The 973-nt window shown below is 43.2% G+C and overlaps 1 protein-coding gene across 1 annotated transcript in view; it reads right to left on the bottom strand.

The window, feature by feature from the left end:
* Positions 1–253: 253 nt before the first annotated feature.
* LOC132185263 (disease resistance protein RPM1-like) overlaps positions 254–973 on the bottom strand; it is a 13,935-nt gene continuing 13,215 nt past the window's right edge. Inside the window, exon 2 of the mRNA XM_059599059.1 lies at positions 254–968. Within this exon, the coding sequence (XP_059455042.1) occupies positions 254–968 (715 nt within the window). The remainder of the gene's footprint in view (positions 969–973) is intronic.

The raw sequence follows: 973 nt of genomic DNA, 5'->3' as shown, positions 1-973 counted from the left end.
CCACATCAGGTACCTTGCTCATGTATGATTTCTCTTGATCCGTCTTCAGTGACTGATCCTTGGTTAGTCTAAAGTGACTCCCCAAGGGTGTGCTCACTGACTTAGCTTCATTCATGCTAAATCTGCTGAGAATCTTCGTCACATATTCTGTCTGTGAAATCTTCAGTGTACTATTGGCCCTGTCCCTGATGATTCTCATCCCAAGGATTTGTTTAGCAGCACCCAAATCCTTCATTGCAAACTGCTTTGACAGCTAATTCTTCAACTTGTTGATGTCTTCCATACTGACCCCTACAATGAGCATATCATCTACGTACAGAAGTAGAATAATGTAAGAGTTCTTAAGACTCTTGACATAGCAGCAATGATCTGCATTGCATCTCGTGAACCCAGTACTACACATGAAACTATCAAACTTCTTATACCATTGTCTTGGAGCTTGTTTCAGCCCATACAAGTTTTTCCTCAGTTTGCACACTAAACTCCCATTCCCCTGCACTGTGAATCCCTGTGGTTGCTGCATATAAATTTCTTCCTCCAACTCACCATGAAGGAAGGTCGTCTTCACATCAAACTGCTCTAGATGTAAGTCCTCCGCCGCCACAATACTCAGCACAATTCTGATGGTTGTCATCTTCACCACCGGAGAGAATATGTCTGTGTAGTCAATTCCTTCTTTCTGCTGGAATCCTTTGACTACCAATCTTGCCTTGTAGCGTTTGCTACCATCATGTTCACCCTTTATTCTAAACACCCATTTGTTGTGCAAAGCCTTTTTACCTGCTGGCAACTCAGTCAGCTCCCAGGTCTGGTTAGTCAATAATGAGTCCATCTCATCCTTCATGGCTAACTCCCACTTGATTGAATCTTCAACCTTCAAGGCTTCAACAAACGTCTCTGGCTCACCGCCATCCGTTAACAAAATATGAAATAGGGAGGGTGAAAAACGCTGTGGAGACCTAATGGTTCTAGT

This window comes from Corylus avellana, chromosome ca6, assembly GCF_901000735.1.
Source record: "Corylus avellana chromosome ca6, CavTom2PMs-1.0".
Lineage (NCBI taxonomy): Eukaryota > Viridiplantae > Streptophyta > Magnoliopsida > Fagales > Betulaceae > Corylus > Corylus avellana.
The sequence above is the reverse complement of the archived record's forward strand: the minus strand, read 5'-3'. Positions and strand labels throughout refer to the sequence as shown.